Genomic DNA, 18420 nt, shown 5'->3' with positions numbered 1-18420 from the left:
TTTTATGTGCTATGCTACTTATGGATGCCACTACAGAATAACACATGGAGGGGCATTCTCGATATAATGTCCAAATCCAAGTTTGGATGTTTTGCGGAAGACACAAAAATCCAATAGCATAAATGACAATTTTCTAAACAGAAACATGTCTATTTTTTGTTTTGAAAATGGCCATTTCTTAGATGTGTGTCTACATTTCAAACTATTTTTGAAAAAAAAAATCCAAAAGAAACACAAAACAAGCCACTGGGATGTAACAGGGGCTAGCATTTTTAGTAGACTGACCACACAGACATCCTAGCAGAGCAGTGGGGCACCTTAGGGAACACTGCTGGTACACATCTCACCTTATAGTGTATGATGAGCCCTCCAAAACCTACCCAAAATCTACTGGACCCAATTGTACAGCACAACAATAGCCCTTACGCCTGCAGGTGTCACCTATATGAGTAGGAAATAGGTGGGTTTGGGAAGGCAAAACAAAAAGATAATACTGCAAAACATTTTACAAGATGCAAGCAATGTTCATTTCAATAAACAATTGGTTGCGCACAAATAAACCACCTTAGGTTAGGTGAAGGGACCCGACACGGTCCATGTTTCAATCAACACGTCCTCAGAGGTCTCTAAGATGGTGGTAATAAATATATATACGCAACAATTTTGCCTGGTCTATGGGCTGCGTTGTTTGGTAAGGCGTGTCACTGCTGAGAAAGCTGTGATCATAGTAGGTTTTGGAAGGCTCAGCTAGTCCACACAAATATACATGTACATACAATCTTTTTGCATATATGACCACACAATTTTTTAAAAAGGCTCTTTGCATTTAAAAATTGACTTCACATGCAGAAAAACCTTTATAAAATTGTCACCTATAAGGATGTGCATAAACACTAATCTGTGTGGCTAATAAGAAGATACACATTTCTGTCATTAGTCATTCTTCCTGTGCTTTGGACAGCTCTAAATTCCACTGCCAGATGTTATTCAGAACTTGCACTGGTGTAAGATAAAATCTTGTCCATCCTGACAAAGTATTTAGTAAAGCAGTACCCGATCTTGTCATTATGCAGTTATCCAGCCTCCGCTAAATCTGTGATAGCCTGATATAAAACTGCAAATGATGGGCGATCTTCAGGCTTCTGAAAGATACAAGTTCAAGAAAATCATTTCCTAATTAACAATGTGAGGTCACAGTCCATCATGTGCCCAATTATGGGGGACAGAGATGATGACGTAGTAAGTAGAGGCAGACTGCCCCGGGCACAGTCTTCGTGGGGACCACCTATGTCATTCCTCCTCTCTGCCCCACAAGTACCTCTTTTAAAGGTTCACCATCATAAGCAGCATCTTCCACATGCTGCTTGCGTTTGCCTCAGCTCCCTTCTGATGTCACTTCCGGGTCGGGGGATCAGGATGTGATATCATAAGGGAGTTGAGATCAGCACGAACAGCCGATGGAAGATGGTGCTCATGCTGCCAAACATTTCAAGAGGTACACAAGGATGGGGGTGCTCAAGCGGCGGGGAAGAGTAGGAGTGCATGGCACTGCGCAGCGATGCCGGGCACCAATCTCCCTCACTATGCCACTGGGCAGAAAGATTACAAAGGCCCAAGGACTTGGGCCGTGATGCTCAAAGGTCGTGCGCTAAAACCAACAACGCAGACCCAATAGCATAAGAATAGCATAGCAACCTAGCTCTCCAACACTCAAAGGAAATAGTTTTTAAATTATAGGAACACCATGAAACTGAAAGCAAGGGGAATGAACATGCCTGGCTCATGTGCATAAGACCCACATTTACCATGAAACTCTTGTGTGCAGATCTCAGGCAAGACTGGACGTTCAAGTACATATTGGCACTGTTCTTCTTGTGTCTTTATAAGCTAAATATAAACATTTCAAAAATTGTTTTCATTTGAGAAGCTCATATTTAAGCGCAGAACGATGGCACCAATAGGTGCTTGCACTTTCTGTTTTGTTTGGACTTGCACACATTTATTTCTTGCTATCAGTGTTTATAAGCTGCACGGGCTATAGCTTTTTTGAGATAAGGGCAGTTAACATAGCTGGGTTTACAAAAAGGTAAATGGAAGATACATGGGGGAAGCCACTCCTTGCTCTGGACTGGTAACATGCAATGTTGCTACTATTTGGGGTTTTGCCAGGTACTTGTGACCTGGATTGGTCACCTTGAAGACGGGATACTGGGCTAGATGGACCATTGGTCTGACCCAGTATGGCTATTCTTATGCAAGACAAAGTCGTCAGTTTAAAGTGAAAAATTTCTAAAAACATCTTTTCTTCATAATCTTGAATGCCATCCCCGAGCTGATGGTAAATTTCCAGTATTAAGAGCAGCATTTGTTTTTGCTCTCTGAGCATTTCGAGGGAATACCAAATTACCTCATTAACATCTGTTTGAGTATATTTAAATACAATTTGCAGCCATCTTTGGCATGCACATTTCCTTCTCTAGAGTCCTCTGAACATCATGAGCACATTAACGTGTGTGCTGGTCCAGCACTAATTGCCTCTAACACCACTGTTAGGTTTTGAGCATTGGCCCTTTGGATATGATTTATCATGAAATGTGGATTGTGAGTAGGTTTCAACTTCTCACAATGCAATTCCACAGTCTGAATGCACTGAATCAGCTCACATATATTTCAGCAAGTTTCTCCAGCTGATAGCGACTGCCTTGAAGTGGCCCCATTGCCCCCACGAACCTTTCTTACACAAAAAAAGGAGGCCTTGACTAAGAATGCACACAAAAGTGCTTAAAATAGCAGTACTAAAAAAAAAAAAAAGAATTCACATAAAATCATTAAGGTTCATTTTTAGCATTTTTAGCATTTATGTTTTCATTCTGGAGAAATCAGTGTTTTAAGATGGCTGAAAGTTGCTTCTTCTCATAGGCAGTGGAATGTGGTAAGCTACTAGGGACATAGCCCCATCAGTATTTTGCCCAACACAGCATCAGAACCTAGAAAGCGTGTGGACAGGGATTGAGGATTGATTTGTGTTGTCCCTGAAAGCTGAGACAATAATGCTTATTTTAGACGCACCATGTTTTTGATGTGCATCTTTGTATGAATCAAAGTGGTCTAGAAAGCTGGCGGGAGAAATTAAAGGGATTATGCCTTGGAAAAAGCCCCGGCAAAACATATCAGCAAGATAATCCCGATGGTGCAACCACAAATATTAAGCCAAGTACTTTTCTATAAAAATCTAAAACAAAGAAAATCTAAAAACTTCTAAATAATGGAGGTATAACAACAGAAAATAATTTATAAAACACATCAGCATTTTTGCACCAAAAGTTATAGGCACTCTGTATTTTGAAAAAGGAACCAGTGAGGAACGTACATGTCAAGCTTAAGGCTGTGAACTCAGCCTGGAGTGGTGTTCTGAGGTTCTGTATAAATGTATTAGCTTGAAATGAGCTCTGGAAGGGGAGTATAAAAGACAAATATGTATTTATTTAAAAAAAAAAAAAATCTATAGAAATTTTTTTTCTACATGCTCTTCTGTCCTTTTCCTATCTTGAATCATTCCTAGTAGAAATTAAAAAAGGTCATCATAGCACTGACAGCTCATGCCACAGTATAGGTGGGAGAAGAAGAGGAACCAACCTCATGCCAGCAGCTCTGCATTACTTCATACACAGCCAGTGAAGCCTGGTGTGGACGGTAGAGCCTGAACCCTTTTGAAATTTCCTCCACTACCTCAGAATTGGATCTCCTCTCAAAAGGCATCTTCCCCTCTGTGAAGACCTCCCACATCAAAACTCCTACAAATAAAACCGGAATTAGATAGAATTCCTTCATATTACAGGAGAGCAAAGCAAAAAAATGAAATAAAAAACCCTTCTAACATTGGTATTTATTTTCAAGCTTAAATGCAGTTATTTGACTGGAATGAATATAACATAGATGTATACTCAGCACTGCAAGAACTAATGTATTAGGGATGGGCAATTTCTAGGCTATTTTTTCATTCCTGAACAAATGTCTATTCTATTCTACATTTATAGCCCACACTAATCTCAAACTAGATTCTAGACAGATAACAATGCATAGACAGATTAGGTTCTTACCTTTGTTAATATCTTTTCTAATAGATAGGTCTGTCATTCTGGACAGTAGGGTATTCTCCCCATGCTCGCAAGCCATGCAGATAAATCTACTCTGGGTTTTCAACTCCTCCTCCTTCTCCAGAGTGCTCTGCTGCCCCCTTCAGTTTGTACCAAAGCAGGCAATAGACCTATAGAAACACATAAGAAGGAGGGGTGTGGGGAGACTCCCCAAAATACATTTCTGTTCTGCTCTAAAAGTATAACAAACATGTTAAACATCATAATTGAACAATCCAATCATCAAAATAACCATACCAAACAAACATTTATGAAATTCAAATATTCCCCAATGTGTTACAGCAATAGATTATTTTATATACCCTTAAGGTCTGACATTAAAATCTCAGTTTTGACTCAACCTTTCAATTGAGACAGTAGGCAGGCAGAATAAATAACCATCAGGACACAGTTCCAGAATGACACACCTATCTACTAGAAAAGATATTAGCGAGGTAAGAACCTAATCTCTTTTTCTAGTGCAATAGTGTTTCAATTTGGACAGTAGGGATGTATTAAAGCAGTCCCAGAAATCTAGGGTGAGGACCCAAAGATGGTGTCCTCCCATGCTAAAAACAAAGAAAACTGCAGAGAGCTGTACAAAGAAGCAGGCTAAATTTATTAAACCAAAATCATGAATGCGGTTAATATTACCACCTTGAACCAAACCAATGGACCCGAAACGGTCTGTGTTTCAGTAAACGCGCCTTCATCAGGGGTCCCAGGTGGCTAAGGTACCAAATAAAACTGCAGACAAAAAACTCAGTCCATGTGCAAAAACAGCAATATGGAAATGATCTCTGGATACTGCTGCCACATCCACTCTGTAGAACTTGCAGAACATACTGTATTTTTCGCTCCATAAGATATACTTTTTTCCCCAAAAAAAGTGGGTAGAAAAAAGGGTGCATCCTAGAGCGAATACCCAACCCTCGCCTGCTGCCGCAAATGCTGCTGCTACTGGTTGCTCGCTGCAAGTAGAGGAAGAAAATTAAGGATATCAGATCGAACCTAGGACAATCCACACCCATACAACCCCAAGATCCTTCCAACCAGACAAATTTTCTACCTTTCAGTACTTTTTCTAACTTTAGACTTCAATCTTTAGCAGACCTCCAAAAAGTATTTCAAACGATAAATGCCCCTAATAACCCAATAGAAAACATCCCTCCCTCAATTCTGAAAAAATTATTTTCTATCTTCGGCCCATTCATACTGGAAATGATAACTAAATGTCTCACTTCTAATTTTGTCCCCAAAGCCTGGAAAACTGCTTTAGTTTTCCCGAAACTGAAAAACCAAAATCTTGACAACACACAACCAGCAAACTTTTGTCCCTCATTTCTAAACTCACAGAAAAAAATAGTACATAACCAGCTTACAGAATTTATTGACAAATCCAACGTGCTTCACCCCCACCAAACAGGTTTCCGCTCTAATTATTCTACTGAATTATCCTTACTCGGTCTCACCACTACTATAAACTACTTTCTTGACCACTGAAAATCTGTCCTTCCCATCTCTTTCAACTTGTCTGCAGCCTTAGACACTGTCTATCATCATCTTCTTATTGATCGTCTTAGGAATTGCGGTATCACAGGCTCAGCCCTCCTATGGTTCATCTCCTATTTCAACGAACGTAACTTTAAAGTTCACTCAAAAGAGAAAACCTCATCACCTATTATTCAAACTTACAGCATTCCCCAAGGCTCTATTCTTTCTCCATTACTATTCAGTACAGTGGTACCTTGGATTACTCATATTATCCACACCCTCCGGAGTGGCTACCCTATTACAGAATTTGGTATCATCGGCAAAAAGACAAACTTTACCAGACAGTTCTTCTGCAATTTCACTGGCCCAAGGACAGATCCCTGCAGAATTCCACTAACAACATCCTTTTCCTCTAAGCAAACTCCATTTACCACTACCCTCTGTCTTCTTCCACTGAACTAGTTTTTAATCCAGTTTATCACTTTAGGGCCCATACTGAGGGCACTCCTTTTGCTTACCAACCGTCAACATGGCACCATGTCAAAGAAATCAATCAGATTTGTCTGATCTGCCTCTTGTAAAATCATGCTGCCTCATGTCCTGCAGTCCTTTCGGTTCTAGAAATCTCACTATCCTCTGCTTAAGAAGAGTTTCCAATCTCCTCCTTACTTCTGCTTTTGTGCAAAGGGACTACATCCGTCCTTCTCCAGTCCTCCGGGACTACTCCAGACTCTAAAGAAGCATTGAAAAGGTGAGACAACAGAGCCGCCAGAACCTCTCTGAGTTCTAAGTAACATCGGATGTAACCCATCAGGCCCCATCACTTTCTCTATTTTTAATTTAGCTAGCTCCTCACAAGCACAGTCTTCTGAGAATCTCTCCTGGTCTGCCACACATCCCCATTTGTGTTTGTTTTCTGCGGTCCAACCACTAGCTTTTCTTCCGTGAACACAGAACAGAAATAATTATTTAGCAGTTTAGCCTTATCTTTATCAGTTTCTGCATATTTGTCCTCTTCACCCTTGAGCTTCACAATGCCATTCCTTACATACCTAAAAAATTTTGTGTTCCCCAATTTTACTATATCTTTTCTTCCATTTGCATCTTTGCTTTTCTAACAGCTTTTCCACATATTTTCCCTGTCTTCCTATTTCTTCAATGTCTTGTAATTTATGAAGGCTAACCTTTTTTCTCTTCCCTTTTCCAACTACTATATTTGAGAACCAAAGCAGCCTTCTTTTCCTTTTACCTAAATGTATTTTTCCAACATAAAGGTTTGTCACTTTAAAATAGCTCCTTTCAGTTTTACCCACTGCTGTTCTACTTCATTCACTGTTTCCATCCAATTAACTCCTCCTTGAGGTATTCCCCCATCATAACAAAGTTATTTTTTTTTATCTTAAATCATTTTTATTGAACATGAGGAAATACAAGTAATATGACGAGTGGATATACAAATATATATAGGGATTTAACTCATATTTACATTCCCAATTTCTTATCAGCAATTTCGACATGCCTTAAAGATGCATCTTTTTAGGGAATCTTTTGGAAGTTAGAAATTGGATGTTCATTCATTTGTATTATTAATCTTTGTGAACCACATAGAACTTAATGGTATTTGCGGTATACAAGTGAGTTTTATGTTATGTTATATGAATAAACAACCAATAATATATTGAAACAATTTCAATTTCTATTTCAACTACCACATTATATCTTACAAACCCATTGCTTACCACCCACCCAATTACTTACCCAATTTCCCAATTAAATAAGCATATAAATAAAGAATAATTATGATTATAATTAGAACTTCATCTCTTCTTCCAGGACTGCATATATTAAAAAAAAAAAAAGTTATTAAGGTCTACATTAGAGAATGACACGGGGAAAAAATCTGTCCCATCACTGACCCGTCCCCTTCACCGCCCCGTCCCTGCCCCTGCAGCATCCACCTTTCCCTCTCGCCACCTCACTGCCCTTCAGCGGTCCGAGAATCTCCCTCCCTTCCTGCCACCGTGTCATTCTCTAATCTGCACCACTCCAGTCCAACTTCTTTTCTTTGCACTGTGTATGCAGTCATCTTTTCGCTTGTTTTGTACTGCAGAAATGGACAAAGGCATCCCTTTGAATAAAATGTGAATAAAAATCCTGCCTCCCCCCCCCCCCCCACTGTATTGTTCACCCTTTGGTACAGATGTTAGCTCGCTGTGAGGTTCCTCCAACTTCCTTCGCCCCTTACCCTTTTACCTGTGCTAAGAAATTTATGACAAGAGGACAAGGATTCGATTTCTTGGGTCTGGAAATTGCTGTTGTCTCAGTCCCCTGAAACATCAGTTGTCTTAATCTTGGCCAGCTTCTTTAAGTTCTGAGCGGCACGTTAGTAGACAATTTAAACTTAAGGGAGGGAAGGCGCGCGGCCCCCTCCCTCCCTCACTACTTACGGCCAAATCTATCTCCCTCCCTCCCCCTTACCATATTCCTGAAGCCGGCAAAACCTGCCTGCCTGCCTGCACAGTCGCGTCTCTGTGGGCGGAAGCTTCTCCTCTGACGCAACCAGAAGTTGCATTAGAGGATAAGCTTCCGCCCACACACACGTGACTGTGCAGGCAGGCAGGCTTCACCGGCTTCAGGAATTTTTTTACGAAAGCACCGTAAAGATAAGGGGAAGGGAGGGAGATATATTTGGCCATAGGTAGGTAGGGGGCCACGCGCGATCAGTGACCGCATGTCATCCCTCCCTTAACTGCGGGGACAAGGCCATTCATCGCTCCGGGGGCGGTGGTGGCCTTGTCCCCGTGCCCTCAGTGAGCACTTTTTCCCCTCCCCACCGTTTCGGCGGGTTACCCACAGCTAGCCACAAGTAACTGCCACCGTGTCATTTTCTAGTCTACATAACAAAACACAACTGCAAGCAGCTGGAGTTAATAAGTCTAGAACCTTCAATCTTGACTAGGTCATCTCTTCCCATGCCTTAATATTGAACTTAATTGTAGGCTTTTGGAATGAGATATAATTTGACAAATGCAATAGAACCAATTCAGGGAGCTACTTAGTACAATAGATTTGCTCTGTTTTCTGTTTGGGGGTCTGAAAAGCACCACTTAGAATACCGAGGAAACCTAGTCAATTCCTGGCTCACCAAGTCTGATATAACATTTTTCTATGAGATATATAACATATATTAATTTACTTGTCATTACTGGCTAAGATTTCTGGCTCAAGAACTAAGCTGGTCACTAGCTCTGAAAACTTCTCACATTCTTCTTCTATATTTATGTACTATATTTATATTATTGTAAACCGAGTCAAGCACCTTTTGGTTGAAGACCCAGTCTATAAAATTAAGTTTTAGTTTAGTTTAGTGTTCCCATCCACATGAATGCTTATCTCAGTCAGTGAAACTGGACTATTGCAAGCCATGCAGAAATTTATGCTTTTCTGGAAGATTCTATCATAGGAGGTGAAATGTACCAAATGTGATTTTATCTTTTTAATATTTTATTAATGCTGTCCTTCACTTGGAGCACTTTAGTGAAGAAAAATAAATTTGTGAAACTTGCCCTAGTTATATTTGATATACAGCATTGATTTCAAGAATGCTTTAAGCCACATTTTTCCTCATTTAACCCACTACATCAACTTACCAAATGACCACACATCTGATTTGCTGCTATATTTTCTGAAGTGGAAAACTTCTGGAGGAGACCATTTTATTGGGAATTTGGCACCCAAGGAGCTGATATATTCATCATCCAGAACATACCTAGAGAAAACCATGTTATATGATATTGTGAACTACAGATTAATAAAAATAGCAGCATTATACAGATCATTGGTCAAGCCTCATTTGCAATTCACATTAAAGGTAGGCATCGGAAATGTAGGCCTGGAAAAGCCCGGCCTACATTTCCAGTGCCTACCATTGCTGGAGGCGCGATTCTCTACATGGCGCAGTCATATGATTGACATGCGATTGGTGGCCTCTTAAGGAGGCTGCCGACAACAGTGCCGATTAGAGAATCCAGGCCTTTGTGTTAAGTACTCTGGGTATGTACACTTCTCCCTCCCAATTCGCGGTTTCCACACTTGCGGTTCCACAAATTCACAATTTTTTTTTTATGGGGGGGAACCATATTTTATCATGTTCCCACCTCTCTTCCGCCTTCCCTCTGGCATCCTGGCTTTACCTGGTGGTCTAACAGGCTTTTGGGGCAAGAGCGATCTTCCTACGCTCCTGCCCCATGTAGATCGCCAATAGGAAATGGCTGCCTTGAGCTCCCGCCGTAGTCTCGAGAGACTACGGGAACTCACGGTAGTCATTTCCTATTGGCGATCTGCATGGGGCAGGAGAGTAGGAAGATCGCTCCTGCCCCGAAAGCCTGCTAGACCACCAGGTAAGGCCACGATGTCGGGGGGAAGGCAGGAGGGAGGCGGGGTTTGGTCAGAGCCGGACAAGAAGATATTTCCGTTTTTTCTCCATTCACGGTCTGGCTCTGCTCCTATCCCCCACGAATACCAAGGGAGATGTGTAGTCTATTTCAGTTTTGGATAAATCCAATTTATTAACGGGGCTTCCGTTGCTTATTTTTTCACATGTGTGCTTTGTTTTTCTAAGCTGTTACACTAGAGCAGGGGTGTCAAATGTCGGTCCTCGAGGGCTGCAATCCAGTCGGGTTTTCAGGATTTCCCTAATGAATATGCATGAGATCTATTAGCATACAATGAAAGCAATGCATGCTTGTATGTATGATTTTTTTATGTACATATGATTTCCTCATTTATGAATGGTTTGTTATTACATATTGGGGTTTTTGTTTTGTTTTACAAATTATTTATATGTTTTTAATTATATGATATTAATCTATAGGCTTATGATTTTCTATTGTTATGACTGTTGGTTTGATTTAGTTATTATTGTTTATTTACAGTTTTACTTTTGATGCAGCCCTCAGGTTAAACATGGTCACATCAGACATATGTTGCAGTAAATTTCCTTTTGCTCCATATACCCATTTGGGCTACTGGGTCAAACCAATGGTCCATCTAGCCCAGTATCCTATTTCCATAGAGGTCAATCCAGATCACAAATACCCGACATAAACCCAAATGGTATCAAAATTCCATGCTACCAATCCCAGGGCAAACATTTGCTTCCCCCATGTCTGTCTCAATAGCAGACTATGGACTTTCCTCAAGGAACTTGTCCAAACTTTTTAAACCCACCTACACTAATCATTGTTACTGCATCTTCTGGCAACAAGTTCCAGAGCTTAACAATTCATTGAGTGAAAAAATAGTTCCTCCTAATTGTTGTATTACCATGTAACTTCATCAAGTTGTCCCCTAGGGTCTTTGTAATTTTTGAAAGAGTGAAAAATTGATTTATTTTTACTCTTTCTACACCACTCAGGATTTTGTAGACCTGAATCATATCTCCCCTCAGCTGTATTTATGTCAGTAGAATTTAGCACAATAGAGTTGCAGGTTTATTCGTATTCAAATTTAAATTACTATTCGGACGAATCAAATTGAATATTTGGTACAGTCCTGTTATGCCCATGACCAGGGGGTAATTGAAATTCAAAATACTACGTAATATGTCTCCTCAAGTCTGACCTCCTTGACCTAAGTGTTGCCCAAACAACATCAAAGGGACTGGCCAGGGGGGTAACTGAAACTCAGAATACTACTGACATGAATCCACAAGTCTGTTTATCTGACATTCTGACCTCCTTGAACAACATCAAAGGGACTGGCCAGGGGGGTAACTGAAACTCAGCATACTACTGACATGAATCCACAAGTCTGATTATCTGACGTTCTGACCTCCTTGACCTGAGTGTTGCCCACATCACATCAAAGGGAGAGTGAAACCAGATGAGAAGCCAGTTTTCTGCAACACCTCCTTCTGACATCCTGACCTGGGTGTTGTCAAAACACAGAACAAAAGACCAGCACCTGCGGTTTCAACAAGTATCTGCTATCTTGACCTCCTTGACCTGGGTGTTGCCAAAACAAGGAACAAAAGACCAGCACCTGCTGTTTATGCTTTTGAACTCAGCAGATTTCACCCTTTATAAGGACGGGACGCTGCTCCTAGAATTAGAATCCATGACGTCTGGAGGGAGAATCCAAGATGTCTAAAGGGACAGTCCTTTGGTCCACCCACCTATCAATTGCCAGGATTCCCAATTGTGAAGATGGTCGTTGTATGGGGTCAAGGTGATGCTATTTTTATTCTTATATAATAAAGGGTTATTGTTTATGCTTTTATATTGTCTGTGTGCTTTTCTGAGTGTCACTGATCATCCCATTTGTCAAAAATTAGTGGCGGAACATATTGGTACCAGAAGTGGGGTTGATCAATGTGGTCAAAAAAGCACCAGATGAAACATGGGGTTGAGGGGCAGGCCCCCAACCTCTCCGTTCCAGATTGGAATGACAGTATAGGTAAAATAATGGCCACTGAGTGGTCTGTAGAAGCAGGATTATGTGAATCCTGTACTTTTGGAAGTGGGGATCCACATGAATTATGTGCCTCCTTACAAAAGGTGAAAATCTCAAACGGAGAAGAGCAAGAAGTAATTTCTAGACAAGGAAGGATGATTTTGTCAGCCTGGAGGAATTTGCATGAAGCTAAACATGAATTACAATTGAAATTAGGAGAGCTGGAAAAGAAAAGGTGTAATCAACAGCATGCCATTAAAATGCTACAATGTCAGAATAAGTTGTTAATGGATAAGGTAGACACCTATCAAAATGTAACAGAAAAGGCAGCTATGCGATGTGCACGATATAAATACAAGAAACGGAGGTGGAAAGTGAGTTACAGAAAAGTTAAAATCTTAATTTATCATCTGCTGGATGATTGGAATCCAAACAAACGGGATGGGAATATTTGGGATTCAAATTCTAATAACAGTGAGGAGGATATATGTGTTGAAGGAGAACAGGCAGAAAGTTTAGAAGCAGAGCCTGTGAGGAGACAAAGATTACAGGGAAGTCTGCAAACAGGAGAAAATCTAACTAGAAATAATGTTATGGAGGATGTTACTCCACATGAAATCATGGATACGATGGCACGCTTTACACAGCAGCCTGGGGAACCACTAATACAATGGGTAATTCGGGTGCAGGAGCTGGGTGCAGCAGGGATTATGTTGGATGCCACAGATGCCCCTAAATTTGTTCAAATTAGTCAAGAAGCAGCAGTACAAAATGCGTTACGAGAGGATCCTTATCCTGCAAAATATGCCCAATGGTCTTTATTAGAGATAATTCGTAGGGGTGTCACGAGGCGATATCCACTTGAATCTGATTGGCCCTCAAATGATAAAATTTGGTATACATTAAAAGATGCTCAAATGAGAATTAAGGAGGAGGCTATGAAGGTAGCCTTAGTAATAGGTCACGCTAACACATATATGTCATTACCTTTTACAGTGTCCATGAGAAATAAAATTATCAAGTATGCTGCACCGGCATACAAACAGGTAATGATAACTTTGTTGATTAATCAAATAGACAGGACTATTTTGGAAGCCTTAGAAGCGGTCCGACAGTTAGAGATCGGGGGGACTGGGGACCTCAAAATACTTTTGATAAAAAGAGAAAAGGACAATCCAATTCAAACAGGGCTAAGCGGGTGTCTCGGAGGAATATGTTTTTGGCATTAATAAAAGATGGTGTAAAGAGGGAAGAAATAGATGGAAAAGATACAGGGACATTATGGGGAATGTACAAAAGTAGAAGACTGGGAAAGAAATCTATGCCTCAAACACAAGTGAACAAAGGAGAGAGGGAGGATATTTTGGTGCCAACGGCTCCCCCTGAAGAAACTGCTTCCATTCTTTATCCTGATTTAAAAGGGTGGAAGTGTTGGGAGAATCAATAATGTCAATGCCGAGCCTCAGTGTTTGCCTGGACCAAATTAGAACAGCGTCCGCAGGTAGAGATAAATATTTAGTAGAAATCTGGGGAGCAAAAGGTACAAGCTGTAGTGGACACTGGGGTGGAGGAATATAAATATCAGGATTGGGGGGAAAATTATACAAGCAGGAAAAAAAAAAATTTACAAATTTTAAAATTGGACAATTACCAATTTGGGAATATACTGTATTAATCTATGGGATTCCTTAAAATATAATAGGGCTAGATATCCTAAAAGGGTTAACACTACAGCTTTCCGATGGAATCTATAGTTTTGGTAAATTGCCAGACATTCCTATGAGATCAGTAGTGGTGGGGAAATTATCTAAAGCAATAGTAGTACCGATCTCCACTAAAATTGTAAACATGAACCAATGCATTTTTTACTATTCCTATAGTGGAGCAATGTCCAGAACAATTTGCATTCACTTGGCAAGGGAGGCAATATACATCTACCAGACTACCACAAAAAATACTTACATAGTCCCACTTTCTATTACAAGATTATAGCAGAAAGTGGGCAAAAGGATGCCAAGAGGTGATAGAGAAAGTTAAACAGAAAATTGTAAACTTCCCTTCTCCCCAAAGTAAAAAAAAAACAGACTTGGGCCTTTTTGGATTCTGGAGGCAACATATTTCACATCTGGGGTAACATATGGGGTAGGTTGGACAATAAAAAAGTAGAAATATTGCTAAGTGACCTTTATAAAGTATAAAGTTTTGTTAGATAATATAAGGAAGTTGCACTCCAAGTGATTTTACAAATGTGTCTTTTACCTCAAACACTAACATTGTGAACCACTGTACCTGCACGTAAACTTCTCTTGTATGTTCTATAGATGAAAACGTCCCTGCTTGCATTCTCTTATGAGTGTGTGACAGAGCTTTGAAATGGAAGAAGAAAGAAAGGAGACCAGCAAGAACTTAAGTTTCTATCTCTCTTTCTTTTAGAAGCTTAGTATCCAGACATGGTCAGGAGAACCAATTTCACTGTGCCATATTTAAAATACTTCCAGCACTGTGACCTGATAGTGGGAATCCAATGGATACCAATTTTGTTTATGACTCTTTTGATTAATAGTGTGCTTATTTACAGATTAAATTCAACCCTGAACCATTACCGATGGAAGAAAGCATGCCGGAGCTCTGTGTTTGTCTGTTTCTGTTATGTGTTGTCTGTTTTAGCTTATGGGGTACCCCAATAAACATCGCACATTGGCCATTTCCAGAGTTTATTCCACCCCTTCTATTAGTCCAAATGGTACCATTTCCCTTTCCAAAAAAAGATTCCCCCACTTACAAGAAAGTATCTTATGAAAACCATGCTCACAATGATTTTATGCCCAATTATATTTTAGTTAGGGGTTATATTATAAGAGGATATCTGAAGAGAAAAAATTAGAAAGCTTTATACCTGGTAAAATGGTGCTCATTGGTATTTGATATTTGCTAAATAAAATAAAAAATGGTCTCTCTTTATTTAACTTACCAGGTATAAACAGTGCAGTGCACATCTCTGACATAAGTTATTTTGGTATTACCATCAGTACGTGTTTATGGTCTCTTTTAAGTGACATAATAATTATGTCCAGAACATAAAAAGGTGTATTTTCTGAATGTCCTACAGAATACCTTTAAGTGCATTAGTGTTGTTTCTTTTATCTCAAACAAATACTACCTTACACACCAGTATTGTGTCACATGTTATCACATTCTGTACATAAAGTGGGTTTTCTTCTTTTTCTTTTTTTATCTTCTCTTTTACCACTAGGGGTGTTTATTGTAACTAAAGCATTGAAGCTAAACAGTCATGATGAAATATTTTCCTTGGAAAATCACATACTGGGAAATGTTATTTCATATAGTTTCATCCTTTTGTGATAAAATTGGTCAGCTCTGCTCTCTTATTCTGATGATTTGGCTAACATGCTGGGTTAAGAGAAAATTTCACCAGATCAAGAAGATGATGACACGCAACCAGACATACAGTGCCGTGCCATGACGCTATTATGTGGCACCGACTTGGGAATAGAAGTGAGCCTATATCCTGCCACTTCACATTAGGGCTGATCTCTGGGGGTGGTGCACTTGACTCTTACGTGAATGAAGGCATGTGAGTGGCATAGCAAGCCTATTGAAACTGGAGCATAGCCAGACCCTAACCAAAGCTGCTAAGAAAAATGGGATACCAGATAACTGCAGTGATCAATGGTGAATATGAAGCTACCCTAAATGTATGTAAGCCATGAGTAAGAGCCCAAATATAATATTAATAAGATTATTAATTTCCATGATTCCCTATACGTGATACTTCCAAGTAAAATGCTTAATTAGCAATAAATATTAGGGAATGCAAGAATACCAGGTTTAGAACATAAGGAAATAATTTATGAAGGGAAAATTAATTTTCCCATTTTAAATACTATTGTTTCTGAAATACTGGCTGGCAAACAAGCATATTTTGGCTCCAGAGTAGCAGAAGTATTTAGATGGGAAGGTGAATGGGTACCAAATACTGTACATAATCATGAACTAACACTAAGATATGATCAGTTAAACTTTATCTCATTGATTTAAAACCACATCACATTCTGTACCTTTAGATAGAAAATGGTGTAATTTGAAATGAAACAATGTGTCCTTTTACGGTGATACCTTTGACATTGGAACCCCAATTAGGGTTTCCCACTTATCATGGGCAACAAATAGACGAACAAAATGAAACAAATGTGTCATCTATGAACCATGTTCTTTTCAACATATCTACTATTTGTGCCAATGGACCATTCCATCGCAAGGTTATACCTTTATACAAGAAATATCACATAAAAATGTATTTGTTGCTAGCAGTACTGTTAAACTTGTGATTCATGCTATTCAAGCTCCCTTTTCAGTATGTGTATATCAAATGTAAATATTAATTTTTCTTTTGCCGATGTATTTTATTGCCATTTATAAAGAAAGCCATGCAAAATATAGCAATCAGATCACATTGAAGCTACCACTGCACACCGTTGGTGGGATGCTTTTACTAGAGGGAGGGCTACGGCACAAAAGGTGTTTCTTCATTCCTTACTCTATATTTTTGTTTAACTACCTATTGTATACACAAACGGACACTCTCTCCCTTTATGCGGATGATTTCTTATTGGGAGGTGCAGACTTAAGGATCCAGGGGTGGACTGTTATGCCCATGACCAGGGGGTAATTGAAATTCAAAATACTACGTAATATGTCTCCTCAAGTCTGACCTCCTTGACCTAAGTGTTGCCCAAACAACATCAAAGGGACTGGCCAGGGGGGTAACTGAAACTCAGCATACTACTGACATGAATCCACAAGTCTGTTTATCTGACATTCTGACCTCCTTGAACAACATCAAAGGGACTGGCCAGGGGGGTAACTGAAACTCAGCATACTACTGACATGAATCCACAAGTCTGATTATCTGACGTTCTGACCTCCTTGACCTGAGTGTTGCCCACATCACATCAAAGGGAGAGTGAAACCAGATGAGAAGCCGGTTTTCTGCAACACCTCCTTCTGACATCCTGGCCTGGGTGTTGTCAAAACACAGAACAAAAGACCAGCACCTGCGGTTTCAACAAGTATCTGCTATCTTGACCTCCTTGACCTGGGTGTTGCCAAAACAAGGAACAAAAGACCAGCACCTGCTGTTTATGCTTTTGAACTCAGCAGATTTCACCCTTTATAAGGACGGGGCGCTGCTCCTAGAATTAGAATCCATGACGTCTGGAGGGAGAATCCAAGATGTCTAAAGGGACAGTCCTTTGGTCCACCCACCTATCAATTGCCAGGATTCCCAATTGTGAAGATGGTCGTTGTATGGAGTCAAGGTGATGCTATTTTTATTCTTATATAATAAAGGGTTATTGTTTATGCTTTTATATTGTCTGTGTGCTTTTCTGAGTGTCACTGATCATCCCATTTGTCAGAAATTAGTGGCGGAACAAGTCCTAACACACAAATATGGCACATGCTCAATGCAAATTTGTAAGGGCAAAATCCTAAGATTTGTATAAACTTCTCAAATCAAATCAATAGACCCTCAAGTCCAAAGGTGTTCTCCAAAAATATTGATGAAAAGAAATCTTGTGACTCTACATGATTCTGAGGGTAAAGAACCACACAAAACGATGAAAGTTATATACAGACTTTTGCAACTGGTGAAAATTACCCTAGAAAAATGATAAAGCTGCATTTACATCTTTGGGATGTGCAAATATTCTGGGTGAAAGTGAACTCCTATGGTTGAATTTTCAAAAGTATTTTATTAGTATAAGCTCCTCCCAAAGCTCGCCTTCAGAACTGCCTCTGAAAAAGTGCACATACATAAATTTAACCACATAATGGGCGGCAATACTGTGACAGGCCATTTCTGCCAATAAAGCACTGCTTTAGCTGTGAAAAAGACTTTGAACATTTCCAATGAACAAGATTGGGGTTTGTTTGTTTTTTTGCTACTTTACCTTGTCATTCCAAAATCTGATACTTTAACTATCTGTTTCTCATTAACCAAGCAGTTTCTTGCTGCCTACAAAAGGAAGAGAATGCATTTAAATCATACTGAAGAAACACTGGCTTGTCATATGCAAGGATCAGAAGCAGTGTCATCTATGCAAGTAACTCCTGGAATAGAGAAAAATAATTCTTTTTTTGCCTAGTATATTGTACCATCCTCATTTCACACCAGTTTAAGATGAGCTTTCAATGTATTGTAGAAGTAAAGACCCATTGATTTTTTTCAGGGTTAAATTATTTTTAAATTGATTTTTGAAGGCAATCTTATAATGTTTTTTTTTTTATCCCCACTTAATTCAAATTGGCGAATCGG

The 18420-nt window shown here is 39.7% G+C and overlaps 1 protein-coding gene across 1 annotated transcript in view; it reads right to left on the bottom strand.

Moving 5' to 3' along the window:
- Nucleotides 1–300: 300 nt before the first annotated feature.
- TXK (TXK tyrosine kinase) overlaps nucleotides 301–18420 on the bottom strand; it is a 66304-nt gene continuing 48184 nt past the window's right edge. Inside the window, exons 12-15 of the mRNA XM_033958995.1 lie at nucleotides 18056–18120; nucleotides 9281–9399; nucleotides 3637–3794; nucleotides 301–1142 (exon numbers count right to left, since the gene is read on the bottom strand). Coding sequence (XP_033814886.1) covers nucleotides 1074–1142; nucleotides 3637–3794; nucleotides 9281–9399; nucleotides 18056–18120 — 411 coding nt within the window. The 3' untranslated portion in view covers nucleotides 301–1073. The remainder of the gene's footprint in view (nucleotides 1143–3636; nucleotides 3795–9280; nucleotides 9400–18055; nucleotides 18121–18420) is intronic.

This window comes from Geotrypetes seraphini, chromosome 1 (assembly GCF_902459505.1).
Source record: "Geotrypetes seraphini chromosome 1, aGeoSer1.1, whole genome shotgun sequence".
NCBI classification, from domain to species: domain Eukaryota; kingdom Metazoa; phylum Chordata; class Amphibia; order Gymnophiona; family Dermophiidae; genus Geotrypetes; species Geotrypetes seraphini.
This window is presented reverse-complemented; position numbering and strand designations above follow the sequence as displayed.